This window comes from Coregonus lavaretus (assembly GCF_964263955.1).
Source record: "Coregonus lavaretus genome assembly, contig: HAP1_SCAFFOLD_1737, whole genome shotgun sequence".
Taxonomy (NCBI): Eukaryota; Metazoa; Chordata; class Actinopteri; order Salmoniformes; family Salmonidae; genus Coregonus; species Coregonus lavaretus.
Window position 1 is genome coordinate 40,027 of NW_028165172.1, and position 17,864 is coordinate 57,890.

The 17,864-nt window shown below is 45.4% G+C and overlaps 1 protein-coding gene across 2 annotated transcripts in view; it reads right to left on the reverse strand.

The window, feature by feature from the left end:
• Positions 1 to 17,864, reverse strand: part of LOC311116197 (arf-GAP with Rho-GAP domain, ANK repeat and PH domain-containing protein 1-like) — an 89,856-nt gene that overhangs the window by 36,788 nt on the left and 35,204 nt on the right. For both annotated transcript variants that reach the window (XM_084191320.1, XM_084191319.1), the window contains 7 exons: positions 11,304 to 11,383; positions 11,105 to 11,211; positions 10,783 to 10,941; positions 10,630 to 10,699; positions 10,209 to 10,329; positions 6,729 to 6,925; positions 2,036 to 2,142 (listed from right to left, as the gene is read on the reverse strand). In XM_084191320.1, coding sequence (XP_084047446.1) covers positions 2,036 to 2,142; positions 6,729 to 6,925; positions 10,209 to 10,329; positions 10,630 to 10,699; positions 10,783 to 10,941; positions 11,105 to 11,211; positions 11,304 to 11,383 — 841 coding nt within the window. The remainder of the gene's footprint in view (positions 1 to 2,035; positions 2,143 to 6,728; positions 6,926 to 10,208; positions 10,330 to 10,629; positions 10,700 to 10,782; positions 10,942 to 11,104; positions 11,212 to 11,303; positions 11,384 to 17,864) is intronic.

Here is a 17,864-nt window from a genome sequence, read left to right on the forward strand (position 1 = left end):
GTTTCAAGCAGACCACCATAGTCCCCGTGCCCAAGGACACTAAGATAACCTGCCTAAATGACTACCGACCCGTAGCACTGACGTCTGTAGCCATGAAATGCTTTGAAAGGCTGGTCATGGCTCACATCAACACCATTATCCCAGAAACCCTAGACCCACTCCAATTTGCATACCGTCCCAACAGATCCACAGATGATGCAATCGCTATTGCACTCCACCCTGCCCTTTCCCACCTGGACAAGAGGAACACCTACGTGAGAATGCTATTCATTGACTACAGCTCAGCATTCAACACCATAGTGCCCTCAAAGCTCATCACTAAGCTAAGGATCCTGGGACTAAACACCTCCCTCTGGAACTGGATCCTGGACTTCCTGACGGGCCGCCCCCAGGTGGTAAGGGTAGGTAACAACACATCTGCCACACTGATCCTCAACACGGGGGCCCCTCAGGGGTGCGTGCTCAGTCCCCTCCTGTACTCCCTGTTCACCCATGACTGCATGGCCAGGCACGACTCCAACACCATCATTAAGTTTGCCGACGACACAACAGTGGTAGGCCTGATCACCGACAACGATGAGACAGCCTATAGGGAGGAGGTCAGAGACCTGGCAGTGTGGTGCCAGGATAACAACCTCTCCCTCAACGTGACCAAGACAAAGGAGATGATTGTGGACTACAGGAAAAAAAAAGAGGACTGAGCACGCCCCCATTCTCATCGACGGGGCTGTAGTGGAACAGGTTGAGAGCTTCAAGTTCCTTGGTGTCCACATCACCAACGAACTATCATGGTCCAAACACACCAAGACAGTCGTGAAGAGGGCATGACAAAGCCTATTCCCCCTCAGGAGACTGAAAATATTTGGCATGGGTCCTCAGATCCTCAAAAAATTATACAGCTGCACCATCGAGAGCATCCTGACTGGTTGCGTCACCGCCTGGTATGGCAACTGCTTGGCCTCCGACCGCAAGGCACTACAGAGGGTAGTGCGTACGGCCCAGTACATCACTGGGGCCAAGCTTCCTGCCATCCAGGACCTCTATACCAGGCGGTGTCAGAGGAAGGCCCTCAAAATTGTCAAAGACTCCAGCCACCCTAGTCATAGACTGATCTCTCTGCTACCGCACGGCAAGCGGTACCGGAGTGCCAAGTCTAGGTCCAAAATACTTCTCAACAGCTTCTACCGCCAAGCCATAAGACTCCTGAACAGCTAATCATGGCTACCCGGACTATTTGCACTGCCCCCCCACCCCATATTTTTACGCTGCTGCTACTCTGTTAATTATTTATGCATAGTCACTTTAACTCTACCCACATGTACATATTACTTCAACTACCTCAACTAGCCGGTGCCCCCCGCACATTGACTCTGTACCGGTACCCCCCCTGTATATATATATAGCCTACCTAATGTTATTTTATTTTACTTCTGCTCTTTTTTTCTCAACACTTTTTTTGTTGTTGTTTTATTTTACTCTTTTATTTAAAATAAATGCACTGTTGGTTAAGAGCTGTAAGTAAGCATTTCACTGTAATGTCTGCACCTGTTGTATTCGGCGCATGTGGCCAATAAAATGTGATTTGATTTGATTTGAATGGAGAGATCTGTGAGACTTTTTGGCTGGACATGTGAAAGGTTTAGAGGTCTCTGAACACTGAGAAATGTCCGACCTCTCTCACACACCCTCTTGTTCTACAGACACACACACAGACACACACACACAGACACACACACACAGACACACACACACAGACAGATGTGGCCTCTGAACAGCTTGACGCAGACCCTCGGTTTAGTCCTTCCTCTTCTATTCAGTCACACACACTTCAGTCACACACAGAACCACACACACACATAGAACCACACACACATACACAGAACCACACACACAGAATCACACACACGCAGAACCACACACACACACACAGAACCACACACACAGAAACACTCATCCGGTCAAGCTGACCACTCTCTCTCTAACCTTGCTGTTTGTGTTTCTGAATGTGTGCGTGTGCGTGTGTGTGTGTGTAAACCTGAAGATGCGGTAGGGTGTGGTCAGATCAAAGCTGCGGCGGTCAGTGACTTTAACGTTTCCTACGTTCATGTCGATAGACGTGATGCCGATGCCAAGGCGGTAGTCCTGGAAGCAGAACACACACATCACACAGCTGATATCACCCACTAAAACAACCAATTAGATCAGCTCTCGTTAAGATCAGAGCTGGGTTAAAATACATGCATATTTAAGTATTTGTTTTTTAGGCTGCGTTTATACAGGCAGCCCAATTCTGATCTTTTTTCCAATAATTGGTCTTTTGACCAATCACATCGGATATTTTCACATAAGATCTTTTTCGGAGCTGATCTGATTGGTCAAAAGACCAATTAGTGAAACAAATATCAGAATTGGGCTGCCTGTCTAAATGCAGCCATAGATACTTATTTTCTGTGCATTTGAGTATTTTCTAAATAATGTGGTCAAATCAGCAAGTTTTATTTTAAGTATTTTAAAGTATTTTATAATAACTTCCAATAAATAGGTTGTTCCATCAATTCGGTGCCTTTGGAGATGTGTAACTTGGTTTAAAAAAAATGTTGGATTTCATCTCATTTTAACATTGTCATAAAGAGCACATGTTCAAATTCATAACAAACACGTCTTCCCATCTCACATAAAATGTTTTACTATAATAAGTGTCAATCAAGTGCTAAATAAAGTAACAGGGTTGACCGTAACAGGGTTGACCGTAACAGGGTTGACGATTTCTTCTTAATTCGGCCATAAATCCGCTTGTGCCAGGGGGAATCTAAGCTTGTTGTGTGCAACAGGGATTGGCAATTGAATGCAACCTCCACAAAAAAAACTGCTAAAACATTTCTAGCCTATCTACAGTGGGGAAAATTTTTATTTAGTCAGCCACCAATTGTGCAAGTTCTCCCACTTAAAAAGATGAGAGAGGCCTGTAATTTTCATCATAGGTACACGTCAACTATGACAGACAAAATGAGAAAAGAAAATCCAGAAAATCACATTGTAGGATTTGTAATGAATTTATTAGCAAATTATGGTGGAAAATAAGTATTTGGTCACCTACAAACAAGCAAGATTTCTGGCTCTCACAGACCTGTAACTTCTTCTTTAAGAGGCTCCTCTGTCCTCCACTCGTTACCTGTATTAATGGCACCTGTTTGAACTTGTTATCAGTATAAAAGACACATGTCCACAACCTCAAACAGTCACACTCCGAACTCCACTATGGCCAAGACCAAAGAGCTGTCAAAGGACACCAGAAACAAAATTGTAGACCTGCACCAGGCTGGGAAGACTGAATCTGCAATAGGTAAGCAGCTTGGTTTGAAGAAATCAACTGTGGGAGCAATTATTAGGAAATGGAAGACATACAAGACCACTGATAATCTCCCTCGATCTGGGGCTCCACGCAAGATCTCACCCCGTGGGGTCAAAATGATCACAAGAACGGTGAGCAAAAATCCCAGAACCACACGGGGGGACCTAGTGAATGACCTGCAGAGAGCTGGGACCAAAGTAACAAATCCTACCATCAGTAACACACTACGCCGCCAGGGACTCAAATTCTGCAGTGCCAGACGTGTCCCCCTGCTTAAGTCAGTACATGTCCAGGCCCGTGTGAAGTTTGCTAGAGTGCATTTGGATGATCCAGAAGAGGATTGGGAGAATGTCATATGGTCAGATGAAACCAAAATAGAACTTTTTGGTAAAAACTCAACTCGTCGTGTTTGGAGGACAGAGAATGCTGAGTTGCATCCAAAGAACACCATACCTACTGTGAAGCATGGGGGTGGAAACATCATGCTTTGGGGCTGTTTTTCTGCAAAGGGACCAGGACGACTGATCCGTGTAAAGGAAAGAATGAATGGGGCCATGTATCGTGAGATTTTTAGTGAAAACCTCCTTCCATCAGCAAGGGCATTGAAGATGAAACGTGGCTGGGTCTTTCAGCATGACAATGATCCCAAACACACCGCTCGGGCAACGAAGGAGTGGCTTCGTAAGAAGCATTTCAAGGTCCTGGAGAGGCCTAGCCAGTCTCCAGATCTCAACCCCATAGAAAATCTTTGGAGGGAGTTGAAAGTCCGTGTTGCCCAGCGACAGCCCCAAAACATCACTGCTCTAGAGGAGATCTGCATGGAGGAATGGGCCAAAATACCAGCAACAGTGTGTGAAAACCTTGTGAAGACTTACAGAAAACGTTTGACCTGTGTCATTGCCAACAAAGGGTATATAACAAAGTATTGAGAAACTTTTGTTATTGACCAAATACTTATTTTCCACCATAATTTGCAAATTCATTAAAAATCCTACAATGTGATTTTCTGGATTTTTTTTTTCTCATTTTGTCGGTCATAGTTGACGTGTACCTATGATGAAAATTACAGGCCTCTCTCATCTTTTTAAGTGGGAGAACTTGCACAATTGGTGGCTGACTAAATACTTTTTTTCCCCACTGTATATCATTTTACATACATTTTAGCTTAACCCCTCCCTCTTTGGTTCCACCACCATCTCCAGTTTTCACCTCTTGACAGCTCTGCCCACTTCCTTAATTTATGATAGTGTGCGAAATTTGACTTCTCCTCCTTCTATGTATTCAGTTTGGAAACAATGATGGTGTGACCAATAAAGCTTTGTCATGTACAAATAACAGCCCTGTCATGTAAAAATAATACTGTTCAGTTTCAACTTTGTTCAACCCTGGCTCACCCTGGCTTGACCTGGAGATTGACTGTGGACATGGTAGGTCCACAATCAATCTCTCAAACATAACCAAGCCTAACCCCTCTGTCCCACCCCGTCACGCTGTAATTTAATCAGGAAAACGCTCAAGGAGAGAAAAAGGGTTCAGCCTGGTTTCAGTCACTAATAAGATAACTGTAGAATTTGATCCGAAGACAGGTCAGATGCCCATTTCATCACACACACATAAACCCAGTGAGTGGTTTATCACTATGGCATTCAGGCCATAGTGATAAACCCAGCCAGATGGAAGACACTCCTCAGTAAAAGGCACGAAAGCCTGCTTGGAGTTTGCCAAAAAGGCACCTAAAGACTCTCAGACCATGAGAAACAAGATTCTCTGGTCTGATGAAACCAAGATTGAACACTATGGCCTGAATGCCAAGCGTCACCATCCCTACGGTGAAGCATGGTGGTGGCAGCATCAGGCTGTGGGGATGTTTTTCAGCAGCAGGGACTGGGAGACTAGTCAGGATCGAGGGAAAGATGAATGGCGCAAAGTACAGAAAGATCCTTGATGAAAACCTGCTCCAGAGCGCTCAGGACCTCTGACTGGGGCGAAGGTTCACCTTTCAACAGGACAACGACCCTAAGCACACAGCCAAGACAACGCAGGAGTGGTTTCGGGACAAGTCTCTGAATGTCCTTAAGTGGCCCAGCCAGAGCCCGGACTTGAACCCGATCGAACATCTCCGGAGAGACCTGAAAATAGCTGTGCAGCAACGCTCCCCATCCAACCTGACAGAGCTTGAGAGGATCTGCAGAGAAGAATGGGAGAAACTCGCCAAATACAGGTGTGCCAAGCTTGTAGTGTCTTACCCAAGAAGACTCAAGGCTGTAATCGCTGCCAAAAGTGCTTCAACAAAGTACTGAGTAAAAGGTCTGACTACTTATGTAAATGTGATATTTCAGTTTTGTATTTTTTATACATTTGCTAAAATGTCTAAAAACCTGTTTTTGCTTTGTCATTATGGGGTATTGTGTGTAGATTGATGAGGGAAAAAAACAATTTAATACATTTTAGAATAAGGCTGTAACGTAACAAAATGTGGAAAAGGTCTGAATACTTATGAGTCCAAATCAAAGTATGCGAAATGGAGCACGGAGGGCACTTCTCGAATGCATACTCAGTTTGTACATATTTTGAAGCATGCATCGATGCAAGCTTCAACGGAAAGTATGCAAAAAAATATGACGCAACCACGTAAAAAATGACAATTATATTTTTTTAATCAATGGCGGACATTATTTGAGCTGAAGTGAGAGAAAATACACTCCTACTTCGGAATAAAATGTTGCCCATTCACATCTCATATGTTGCCTGACTGCAATATTATATCTTGATACGTTATTAAATAAATGCTTTGTTAATTTTGGCATGTTTACCTGTCTATGTACCGTAGATCGCAAGCCCATAATAAGTCAATAGGGCTAACTGGCTAGCTACTAGTACTGTTAGCTATCCAGATAGCCACTAAGAATCGTTAGCTAGCTACCCACGAAGAATTGACATCAATCTTGCATAATATTCGTTTTAGGTCATTTTTGCCTGTTTAACTAGCTGGCTAGCTAGATTATTACGATTCACATTCACTCATTCTAGCTGATAATTATGAAGTAAAACGTTTGCTTTGTTGCCATTGTCCTGGCTGGAAGAAGGTTCAGTGAATGGGGAGGTGCAGCGGGAGGTAATACAGTAGGGGGAGAGCGAGTGCTTCTCAAATGTAATGTTTTATGCATTCTCCACACTCTCGTCCTCACAAGAACACAGTCAAGAAAACGTGGTCGGAGAATACATTCGGAGCATGAGCGTGTGGAGCATGGTAGTATTCATATTGAGAAACACCCATTGTTTCAAATAGCCCTAGGGCCAAACAGACTAGGGTTAAAATGCATGGAGTATGTACATATTTGTATTTGAAAACACACACACACACACACACACACACCTCCATGTTCTTGTAGAGGAAGACCTTGTCTCCGGAGACGACCGTATAGAGTTTGGAGCGCAGGCCCCTCAGCTCCAGGTAGCCCTGCTGTTCAGGGGTCAGGGGCGAACCAGGGGTCAGAGAGGTAATCTCCCTGCTGCCCTCCTGGCGGCCCCAAGTGAAGTCCTGCAGAACTGACACCCACTCATTCCTTTCAGCTACGCACACGCACACACACACACACACACACACGCGCGCACGCACGCACACACGCACACAGAAGAAGAGGGATTTAGCATGCAGCACTGTGATATGAACAACTTGATGCTGATGCATTATGGGCAGATTAGTTTCTGTTTCTAGAGTTCTCGTTCTGATCCCGATGGGGCTGATTCGGGCCGGGTGGGTTTCGGGCTTGCTGTTTTGTGTTAAGAAAAAAAAAAACTGTGCGTGTCTGTGCACCTTTTAGCCTACTACGACTCTCTTTCAGCAGCAACAGCTGCAGAGATTAGCAGCGCCAGGATTCCAATAATGGCTGGGCCAGAGACATTTGTGGCCATGATGAAAGCATTTTGTCTGTTGATTTAAATGTTCCAAATTGCAATAAGCTATAGGCTGGAGACTCGGGAGAATGATGACCCACCAGACAGAATCAGGAGAAGCCCATATTCTAATGGCATCTGTTAACGCCGATACATCCTTACAAAATACACCATATGACTGTTCTGCTAATGATGAAACAGGACGCGCTTTCACAGCTCGATGTTGGATAGATTATATAAGGCTACTATAGCCTATACAGTGAGGGAAAAAAGTATTTGATCCCCTGCTGATTTTGTACGTTTTCCCACTGACAAAGAAATTATCAGTCTATAATTTTAATGGTAGGTTTATTTGAACAGTGAGAGACAGAATAAAAACAAAAATATCCAGAAAAACGCATGTCAAAAATGTTATAAATTGATTTGCATTTTAATGAGGGAAATAAGTATTTGACCCCCTCTTAATCAGGAAGATTTCTGGCTCCCAGGTGTCTTTTATACAGGTAACGAGCTGAGATTAGGAGCACACTCTTAAAGGGAGTGCTCCTAATCTCAGTTTGTTATCTGTATAAAAGACACCTGTCCACAGAAGCAATCAATCAATCAGATTCCAAACTCTCCACCATGGCCAAGACCAAAGAGCTCTCCAAGGATGTCAGGGACAAGATTGTAGACCTACACAAGGCTGGAATGGGCTACAAGACCATTGCCAAGCAGCTTGGTGAGAAGGTGACAACAGTTGGTGCGATTATTCACAAATTCAAGAAACACAAAAGACCTGTCAATCTCCCTCGGCCTGGGGCTCCATGCAAGATCTCACCTCGTGGCGTTGCAATGATCATGAGAACGGTGAGGAATCAGCCCAGAACTACACGGGAGGATCTTGTCAATGATCTCAAGGCAGCTGGGACCATAGTCACCAAGAAAACAATTGTTAACACACTACGCCGTGAAGGACTGAAATCCTGCAGCGCCCGCAAGGTCCCCCTTCTCAAGAAAGCACATATACATGCCCGTCTGAAGTTTGCCAATGAACATCTGAATGATTCAGAGGAGAACTGGGTGAAAGTGTTGTGGTCAGATGAGACCAAAATGGAGCTCTTTGGCATCAACTCAACTCGCCGTGTTTGGAGGAGGAGGAATGCTGCCTATGACCCCAAGAACACCATCCCCACCGTCAAACATGGAGGTGGAAACATTATGCTTTGGGGGTGTTTTTCTGCTAAGGGGACAGGGCAACTTCACCGCATCAAAGGGACGATGGACGGGGCCATGTACCGTCAAATCTTGGGTGAGAACCTCCTTCCCTCAGCCAGGGCATTGAAAATGGGTCGTGTGGATGGATATTCCAGCATGACAATGACCCAAAACACACGGCCAAGGCAACAAAGGAGTGGCTCAAGAAGAAGCACATTAAGGTCCTGGAGTGGCCTAGCCAGTCTCCAGACCTTAATTCCATAGAAAATCTGTGGAGGGAGCTGAAGGTTCGAGTTGCCAAAAGTCAGCCTCGAAATCTTAATGACTTGGAGAAGATCTGCAAAGAGGAGTGGAACAAAATCCCTCCTGAGATGTGTGCAAACCTGGTGGCCAACTACAAGAAACGTCTGACCTCTGATTGCCAACAAGGGTTTTGCCACCAAGTACTAAGTCATGTTTTGCAGAGGGGTCAAATACTTATTTCCCTCATTAAAATGCAAATCAATTTATAACATTTTTGACATGCGTTTTTTTCTGGATTTTTTTGTTGTTATTCTGTCTCTCACTGTTCAAATAAACCTACCATGAAAATTATAGACTGATCTTTGTCAGTTGGCAAACGTACAAAATCAGCAGGGGATCAAATACTTTTTTCCCTCACTGTACATGAGTCAAGAGCAAAATAATACAGTTGATTTAGGCTAAATTATTGCATGCTAAATGTTTCTGATCAGTGATAGATGAGCAAATGAATAAATTAGCTATACCACCTCCACTTGTCTGTCCAGCCAGAGATCAATTAACCAAATATACAGATGGAGATTCAGTTAAACAAAATCACATTGATTGATTATTAGACAAGTCACAGGCTTTTGGTCATCAGGAGTAGGATAGTGTGAAGAGCATAACATGCTAGCAAACTGTTCTGATCAGCTAATATATCAGCAAACTAGAATAAAGATGATCATTAGCACTCACCTTAACTTAGCTAACATTTCCCCAGCCTATATGTTACCAAATATCCCAACGGAGAATCAGTGAAAACCAATTGACTTTGATTGATTTATCAAGACGAGTCCCCCCCCACGCTCTTCACATCAAAACGGTGTTGAAATGATCATCTAGTTGACCATTGCTTTAATTATTATGGATATGACTTTGGGAGTTTCAGTAAGCAACAACATGATACATGGCTTCAATTGCATTAGCTTACTTTATTCCCATATGTTGGTCGCTGATCATAACTAAGGTGAGTTTTCCTCTCTGCACTTTTCTAAGACCAGGGCTGATTCCTCGTCTCCTCACTCAGCTGTGACCCGCCTCCGCCGGCCGCATTGTTCTCAACACCAGTTTAAATCAATATACTGTTTTCTAGAAATCGGGGTTTGGGCTCATTACATTTCTGTGATATCGGACCGGGCTTGGGTCGGACCGGGCTGTAATTTTCAGGCCCGATGAGAACTCTATCTGTTTCTCATCTCTCTGTTACACAACCAGCACACCACAGGGCAATATAAAGACAGACACACAGTTCCCCTTAACACACAGTATAATACTTCCTATTATCTGGCTAACATTAACTTACTTCTAGCAATGATATCACAGAAGAGAAGAGTGCACAGAGGGACCTAGTCCCTGTGTATTAAACCATGGTGCTGTTTACCTGTGGTGAAGGTTCCTGGGCTGACAACCAGAGAAGAGCAACAAAGGATGTACACACACACACACACACACACACACACACACACACACAGGGACTCACAGTCGCTCTCGGCTTTGAAGAGAAAGGTCCGGCTGGCTGTGACCACCTCAAACTTCTGCTCCCCCACGTTGGTCACCCCCGTAATGACAGCCATTGGTATGATCCTCTTAGAGTACACTTCCTGCAACACAACACACCATGACTCATAGGACCACTCTCACTCAGTCGCGCACACACACACACACACACACACACACACACACACACACACACACACACACACACACACACACACACACACACACACACACACACACACACACACACACACACACACACACACACACACACACACACACACAGCCAGACCATCAATAGAGAAACAACATCTCTGAGAAACACTAATCCACTCTACCATTCTGACCTAGTTAATGTATAGACTAACAGAACAGCGTAGATGGCCAACTGATGGCTACCGCACCTTGTCGTTGTCAAAGTATCTCAGGTAGTCAACATCCAGCTTCACCCATCTCCTCTGATAGTACAGGGACCTGCACACACATACACACAGTTAGGGGTCATATACTGGATGTCTGTGTGTGTGTGTGTGTGTGTTTGTGTGTCCGTTACGTACCCCTGGGTTGGGTTCTTATCCAGCCAGCCCATCTTTAGAACAGGGCAGGGTTCAGGGGAGGGGCCGTCTCTAGGGGGCGGGGCTAGGACCCTGCCTCTGACCGGCAGGTAGACACTACCCTGGAGCGTACTCAGACCATAGTCCTGCCACGAGCTCCGACTGAGAGAAAAGGAGAATTAGCGAGAAAGAGATGGGAGCGAGAGAAAGACAGAAAGTGAGGCGGGAGAGAGGGAAAGAGAGAGAGAGGAAGAGTTATTCCCTCTCTCCCTCGCTCTACAGGAACAAAGATGTCACCAGAGGTCAGGGGTCAGGGGAGACTCACAGGCTGCTGATTGGCTCGTTGTCATCATCCAATAGTTCATCGTCGCTGCAGAGAGAACTGCACCGCCCCTTCCCCTTCCCCCACCCCGGCACCGGCAGGAACACATCCTATTGGACAACACAGCCATCACTGACAAACAGCAACAAAATAACATTACAGCACTCTAGTATATACTCAAAGTACACACACACACTCTTACTCTGTCTGCCATGTTCACAGACTTGGGCTTGGGGTAGACTTGATCTGGATCCTCATGGTCATCTGAACTGTGACCTGACCCTGACCCTGACCCTGAGAGAGAGAGAGAGAGAGAGAGAGAGAGAGAGAGAGAGAGAGAGAGAGAGAGAGAGAGAGAGAGAGAGAGAGAGAGAGAGAGAGAGAGAGAGAGAGAGAGAGAGAGAGAGAGAGAGAGAGAGAGAGAGAGAGAGAGAGAGAGAGAGAGAGAGAGACAGATAGAGAGATAGAGAGATAGAGAGATAGAGAGATAGAAAGAAGAAAAAACATGAGAATTCAGAGATCACTTCTGAGCTACAGCCACAGCCCCTGAGACAGTACAGGACAGGTTTAGCAGCATTAGTGGTAAAAGGGTCAGTTTGAAGAAAGAGATTCTACAGTATCTGCTGTCTAACAACAAGACAACAGTTACTGTACATCAGTCTCTCTCTGTCCACACTGCGCTCTCATTCCGCTAGTAGACAAAGTCAGAAACAACAATATCAGGTTCTTTTTTATATTAGATAGGTCAAATTACAGTTAGAATAGAGCGACAGGGAGAGAGACATCCCAACATCTGCTGACGACTTTATTAACGACAAAAAAAAACAAAAAAAAACATGTAGAAGAGAGAATGAGGAGTTAGTAGATTGTAGGGTTAGGGTTGAAGGGGTGGAGGAGTTAGTAGATTGTAGGGTTAGGGTTGAAGGGGTGGAGGAGTTAGTAGATTGTAGGGTTAGGGTTGAAGGGGTGGAGGAGTTAGTAGATTGTAGGGTTAGGGTGAAGAGGTGGAGGAGTTAGTAGATTGTAGGGTTAGGGTTGAAGAGGTGGAGGAGTTAGTAGATTGTAGGGTTAGGGGTGAAGAGGTGGAGGAGTTAGTAGATTGTAGGGTTAGGGTGAAGAAGTGGAGGAGTTAGTAGATTGTAGGGTTAGGGTTGAAGAGGTGGAGGAGTTAGTAGATTGTAGGTTAGGGATGAAGAGGTGGAGGAGTTAGTAGATTGTAGGGTTAGGGTTGAAGAGGTGGAGGAGTTAGTAGATTGTAGGGTTAGGGGTGAAGAAGTGGAGGAGTTAGTAGATTGTAGGGTTAGGGTTGAAGAGATGAAGGAGTTAGTAGATTGTAGGGTTAGGGGTGGAGGAGTTAGTAGATTGTAGGGTTAGGGGTGAAGAGGTGGAGGAGCTAGTAGATTGTAGGGTTAGGGTTGAAGGGGTGGAGGAGTTAGTAGATTGTAGGGTTAGGGAGAAAAGGTGGATGAGTTAGTAGATTGTAGTGTTAGGGTTGAAGAGGTGGAGGAGTTAGTAGATTGTAGGGTTAGGGGTGAAGAGGTGAAGAGGTGGAGGAGTTAGTAGATTGTAGGGTTAGGGGTGAAGAGGTGAAGGAGTTAGTAGATTGTAGGGTTAGGGGTGAAGAGGTGGAGGAGTAAGTAGATTGTAGGGTTAGGGGTGAAGGGGTGGAGGAGTTAGTAGATTGTTGGGTTAGGGTTGAAGGGGTGGAGGAGTTAGTAGATTGTAGGGTTAGGGTTGAAGAGGTGGAGGAGTTAGTAGATTGTAGGGTTAGGGTTGAAGAGGTGAAGAGGTGGAGGAGTTAGTAGATTGTAGGGTTAGGGATGAAGAGGTGGAGGAGTTAGTAGATTGTAGGGTTAGGGTTGAAGAGGTGGAAGAGTTAGTAGATTGTAGGGTTAGGGTTAAAGGGTGGAGGAGTTAGTAGATTGTAGGGTTAGGGTTGAAGAGATGAAGAGGTGGAGGAGTTAGTAGATTGTAGGGTTAGGGGTGGAGGAGTTAGTAGATTGGAGGGTTAGGGGTGAAGAGGTGGAGGAGTTAGTAGATTGTAGGGTTAGGGGTGAAGAGGTGGAGGAGCTAGTAGATTGTAGGGTTAGGGTTGAAGGGGTGGAGGAGTTAGTAGATTGTAGGGTTAGGGGAGAAAGGTGGATGAGTTAGTAGATTGTAGTGTTAGGGTTGAAGAGGTGGAGGAGTTAGTAGATTGTAGGGTTAGGGGTGAAGAGGTGGAGGAGTTAGTAGATTGTAGGGTTAGGGGTGAAGAGGTGGAGGAGTAAGTAGATTGTAGGGTTAGGGGTGAAGGGGTGGAGGAGTTAGTAGATTGTAGGGTTAGGGTTGAAGAGGTGGAGGAGTTAGTAGATTGTAGGGTTAGGGTTGAAGGGTGGAGGAGTTAGTAGATTGTAGGGTTAGGGGTGAAGAGGTGGAGGAGTTAGTAGATTGTAGGGTTAGGGTTGAAGGGGTGGAGGAGTTAGTAGATTGTAGGGTTAGGGTTGAAGGGTGGAGGAGTTAGTAGATTGTAGGGTTAGGGGTGAAGAAGTGGAGGAGTTAGTAGATTGTAGGGTTGAAGAGGTGGAGGAGTTAGTAGATTGTAGGGTTGAAGGGGTTGAGGAGTTAGTAGATTGTAAGGTTGAAGGGGTGGAGGAGTTAGTAGATTGTAGGGTTAGGGTGAAGTGTAGAGGAATTAGTGGATTGTAAGGTTAGGGTTAGGTTTGAAGAAGCAGGAGTTAGTAGATTGTAGGGTTAGAGGTGAAGAGGTGGAGGAGTTAGTAGATTGTAGGGATGGGTTGAAGAGGTGGAGGAGTTAGTAGATTGTAGGGTTAGGGGTGAAAAGGTGGAGGAGTTAGTAGATTGTAGAGTTAGGGTTGAAGGCTAGAGGAGTTAGTAGATTGTAGGGTTAGGGTTGAAGACGTGGAGGAGATAGTAGATTGTAGAGTTAGGGTTGAAGAGGTAGAGGAGTTAGTCGATTGTAGGGTTAGGGTTAGGATTGAAGAGGCAGGAGTTAGTAGATTGTAGGGTTAGGGGTGAAGGAGTTAGTAGATTGTAGGGTTAAGGTTGAAGAGGTGGAGGGGTTAGTAGATTGTAGGATTAGGGTTGAAGAGGCAGGAGTTAGTAGATTGTAGGGTTAGGGGTGAAGAGGTGGAGGAGTTAGTAGATTGTAGGGTTAGGGTTGAAGAGGTGGAGGAGTTAGTAGATTGTAGGGTTAGGGTTGAAGAGGCAGGAGTTAGTAGATTGTAGGGTTAGGGGTGAAGAGGTGGAGGAGTTAGTAGATTGTAGGGTTAGGGTTGAAGAGGTGGAGGAGTTAGTAGATTTTAGGGTTAGGGGTGAAGGGGTGGAGGAGTTAGTAGATTGTAGGGTTAGGGGTGAAGGGGTGGAGGAGTTAGTAGATTGTTGGGTTAGGGTTGAAGAGGTGGAGGAGTTTGTAGATTGTAGGGTTGAAGGGGTGGAGGAGTTAGTAGATTGTAGGGTTAGGGGTGAAGAGATGGAGGAGTTAGTAGATTGTAGGGTTAGGGGTGAAGGGGTGGAGGAGTTAGTAGATTGTTGGGTTAGGGTTGAAGGGGTGGAGGAGTTAGTAGATTGTAGGGTTAAGGTTGAAGAGGTGGAGGAGTTAGTAGATTGTAGGGTTAGGGTTGAAGGGTGGAGGAGTTAGTAGATTGTAGGGTTAGGGTTGAAGACTAGAGGAGTTAGTAGATTGTAGGGTTAGGGTTGAAGACGTGGAGGAGATAGTAGATTGTAGGGTTAGGGTTGAAGAGGTAGAGGAGTTAGTAGATTGTACGGTTAGGGTTAGGATTGAAGAGGCAGGAGTTAGTAGATTGTAGGGTTAGGGGTGAAGAGGTGGAGGAGTTAGTAGATTGTAGGGTTAAGGTTGAAGAGGTGGAGGTGGAGGGGTTAGTAGATTGTACAGTTAGGGGTGAAGAGGTGGAGGAGTTAGTAGATTGTAGGGTTAGGGGTGAAGCGGTGGAGGAGTTAGTAGATTGTAGGGTTAGGGGTGAAGCGGTGGAGGAGTTCGTAGATTGTAGGGTTAGGGGTGAAGAGGTGGAGGAGTTAGTAGATTGTAGGGTTGAAGGGGTGGAGGAGTTAGTAGATTGTAGGGTTAGGGTTGAAGAGGTGGAGGAATAAGTAGATTGTAGGGTTGAAGAGGTGGAGGAGTTAGTAGATTGTAGGGTTAGGGTTGAAGAGGCAGGAGTTAGTAGATTGTAGGGTTAGGGGTGAAGAGGTGGAGGAGTTAGTAGATTGTAGGGTTAGGGTTGAAAGGTGGAGGAGTTAGTAGATTGTAAAGTTAGGGTTGAAGAGGTGGAGGAGTTAGTAGATTGTAGGGTTAGGGATGAAGAGGTGGAGGGGTTTGTAGATTGTAGGGTTGAAGGGGTGGAGGAGTTAGTAGATTGTAGGGTTAGGGGTGAAGAGGTGGAGGAGTAAGTAGATTGTAGGGTTAGGGGTGAAGGGGTGGAGGAGTAAGTAGATGTAGGGTTAGGGGTGAAGAGGTGGAGGGGTTTGTAGATTGTAGGGTTGAAGGGGTGGAGGAGTTAGTAGATTGTAGGATTAGGGGAGAAAAGGTGGAGGAGTTAGTAGATTGTAGGGTTAGGGTTGAAGGGGTGGAGGAGTTAGTAGATTGTAGGGTTAGGGGTGAAGAGGTGGAGGAGTTAGTAGATTGTAGGGTTAGGGGTGAAGAGGTGGAGGAGTTAGTAGATTGTAGGGTTAGGGGTGAAGAGGTGGAGGAGTAAGTAGATTGTAGGGTTAGGGGTGAAGGGGTGGAGGAGTTAGTAGATTGTAGGGTTAGGGGTGAAGAGGTGGAGGAGTAAGTAGATTGTAGGGTTAGGGGTGAAGGGGTGGAGGAGTTAGTAGATTGTAGGGTTAGGGGTGAAGAGGTGGAGGAGTTAGTAGATTGTTGGGTTAGGGTTGAAGGGGTGGAGGAGTTAGTAGATTGTAGGGTTAGGGTTGAAGAGGTGGAGGAGTTTGTAGATTGTAGGGTTAGGGTTGAAGGGTGGAGGAGTTAGTAGATTGTAGGGTTAGGGGTGAAAAAGTGGAGGAGTTAGTAGATTGTAGGGTTGAAGGGGTGGAGGAGTTAGTAGATTGTAGGGTTAGGGTTGAAGGGGTGAAGGAGTTAGTAGATTGTAGGGTTAGGGTTGAAGAGGTGGAGGAGTTAGTAGATTGTAGGGTTAGGGTTGAAGAGGTGGAGGAGTTAGTAGATTGTAGGGTTAGGATTGAAAGGTGGAGGAGTTAGTAGATTGTAAAGTTAGGGTTGAAGGGTGGAGGAGTTAGTAGATTGTAGGGTTGAAGGGGTGGAGGAGTTAGTAGATTGTAGGGTTAGGGGAGAAAAGGTAGAGTTAGTAGATTGTAGGGTTAGGGTTGAAGGGGTGGAGGAGTTAGTAGATTGTAGGGTTAGGGGTGAAGGGGTGGAGGAGTTAGTAGATTGTAGGGTTAGGGTTGAAGAGGTGGAGGAGTTAGTAGATTGTAGGGTTGAAGGGATGGAGGAGTTAGCAGATTGTAGGGTTAGGGTTGAAGGGATGGAGGAGTTAGTAGATTGTAGGGTTAGGGTTGAAAGGTGGAGGAGTTAGTAGATTGTAGGGTTAGGGGTGAAGAGGTGGAGGGGTTAGTAGATTGTAGGGTTAGGGTTGAAGGGGTGGAGGAGTTAGTAGATTGTAGGGTTAGGGGAGAAAAGGTGGATGAGTTAGTAAATTGTAGGGTTAGGGGTGGAGGAGTTAGTAGATTGTAAGGTTAGGGGTGAAGAGGTGGAGGAGTTAGTAGATTGTTGGGTTAGGGTTGAAGGGGTGGAGGAGTTAGTAGATTGTAGGGTTAGGGTTGAAGGGGTGGAGTAGTTAGTAGATTGTAGAGTTAGGGTTGAAGGGTGGAGGAGTTAGTAGATTGTAGGGTTAGGGTTGAAGACGTGGAGGAGTTAGTAGATTGTCGGGTTAGGGTGAAGTGTAGAGGAATTAGTAGATTGTAAGGTTAGGGTTAGGTTTGAAGAAGCAGGAATAAGTAGATTGTAGGGTTAGAGGTGAAGAGGTGGAGGAGTTTATAGATTGTAGGGATGTATTGAAGAGGTGGAGGAGATAGTAGATTGTAGGGTTAGGGGTGAAGATGTAGAGGAGTTAGTCGATTGTAGGGTTAGGGTTAGGAATGAAGAGGCAGGAGTTAGTAGATTGTAGGGTTAGGGGTGAAGAGGTGGAGGAGTTAGTAGATTGTAGGGTTAAGGTTGAAGACGTGGAGGAGATAGTAGATTGTAGGGTTAGGGTTGAAGATGTAGAGTAGTTAGTCGATTGTAGGGTTAGGGTTAGGAATGAAGAGGCAGGAGTTAGTAGATTGTAGGGTTAAGGTTGAAGACGTGGAGGAGATAGTAGATTGTAGGGTTAGGGGTGAAGTGGTGGAGGAGTTAGTAGATTGTAGGGTTAGGGGTGAAGAGGTGGAGGAGTTAGTAGATTGTAGGGTTAAGGTTGAAGAGGTGGAGGAGTAAGTAGATTGTAGGGTTAGGGGTGAAGGGGTTAGTAGATTGTAGGGTTAGGGGTGAAGAGGTGGAGGAGTTAGTAGATTGTTGGGTTAGGGTTGAAGGGGTGGAGGAGTTAGTAGATTGTAGGGTTAGGGTTGAAGAGGTGGAGGAGTTAGTAGATTGTAGGGTTAGGGTTGAAGGGTGGAGGAGTTAGTAGATTGTAGGGTTAGGGGTGAAGAGGTGGAGGAGTTAGTAGATTGTTGGGTTAGGGTTGAAGGGGTGGAGGAGTTAGTAGATTGTAGGGTTAGGGTTGAAGAGGTGGAGGAGTTTGTAGATTGTAGGGTTAGGGTT